Raw genomic sequence first — 910 nt, forward strand, 5'->3', positions numbered from 1 at the left:
CGTTCACTGCTGTTTGAAACAGCGGGGTCACCTCAGGTGTTCCGGGACCGGGTTTACACCGTGATCCGGATCCAAGTGAAGAGTCTCAACACATCAACAGTCTGTCGTCATGGACACAACACGTGACTGACAGGCCGCTCACCTGGTCTCATGGACTGATATTTGACTGAGACATGAACCTGTTGTGATGAACCAGCTCCATGTTATTTAATGTTACTGTCTGACATCATCAGGTGATGGCGATGTCAGAGCGTGATGTCATCGACTTCTCGGCGTTGGAGCGCGAGCTGCAGGCGGCGGTGGAGTCTGAGCGGAAACACCAGAGAGAGAACGAGGCCAAACTGAGAGCAGTCAGCCAGGGAGTCGCCTCCTACAGGGAGTTCAGGTAACTGCAGGGGTCTTGAAACATCTCCAGGACTTTCTAGGACTCATTGAAGGAGCCCTCTGCTGACCAAAGGATCCCTGTAAAGTATCCTGGAACTCCTTCAAGGACTCCTGGAATGTCTTTAAAAAAGACAAGGATCCTTTAAGTGTCATGTAGGAATGCAGCATCGTTCTGAACCAACTAACTACAATACCCAGAGTGCTTCAGAAGTGTCCTGGGATACCTCAAGACTTCCTGGAAATGTTTTGGAGGACTCCAGAACTCCTTGAAGGAGTTTCAAGAAACTCTCAAAGGCTCTCAGGGTCCTTCCAGGTATTTCAAGGGGCCTTGAGCGAGCTCCTTGAAATATTGTTAAGGTTAATATTCCAGGGTCCTGGAAATGTAACCAAGCTGACTCTTACATGTGATCTTGTCTCTGTCAGGGACCTGGTCTTGACCTGTCACCTGAAACCTCTGGACAAGAAGGACAAAGACAGAGCTCCACGGAAACAACCCTGTAACCCTGTTGCCCCGAGCAACGCGGAA

General features: G+C 49.9%; 1 protein-coding gene across 1 annotated transcript; it reads left to right on the top strand.

The window, feature by feature from the left end:
• Window positions 1-7: 7 nt before the first annotated feature.
• LOC111649657 (dynein axonemal assembly factor 19-like) lies at window positions 8-904 on the top strand (the record flags this gene model as incomplete). Its single annotated transcript, XM_023399385.1, has 2 exons — window positions 8-385; window positions 808-904. Coding segments are annotated over exons 1-2 (246 nt in total), but the record flags the coding sequence as incomplete, so codon positions are not given.
• Between the last annotated feature and the right edge of the window lie 6 nt (window positions 905-910).

This window comes from Seriola lalandi, unplaced genomic scaffold (genome assembly GCF_002814215.2).
Source record: "Seriola lalandi dorsalis isolate HSWRI2012SDOR001 ecotype SW California unplaced genomic scaffold, Sedor1 jcf7180001964891, whole genome shotgun sequence".
In the NCBI taxonomy this organism is placed as follows: Eukaryota; Metazoa; Chordata; class Actinopteri; order Carangiformes; family Carangidae; genus Seriola; species Seriola lalandi.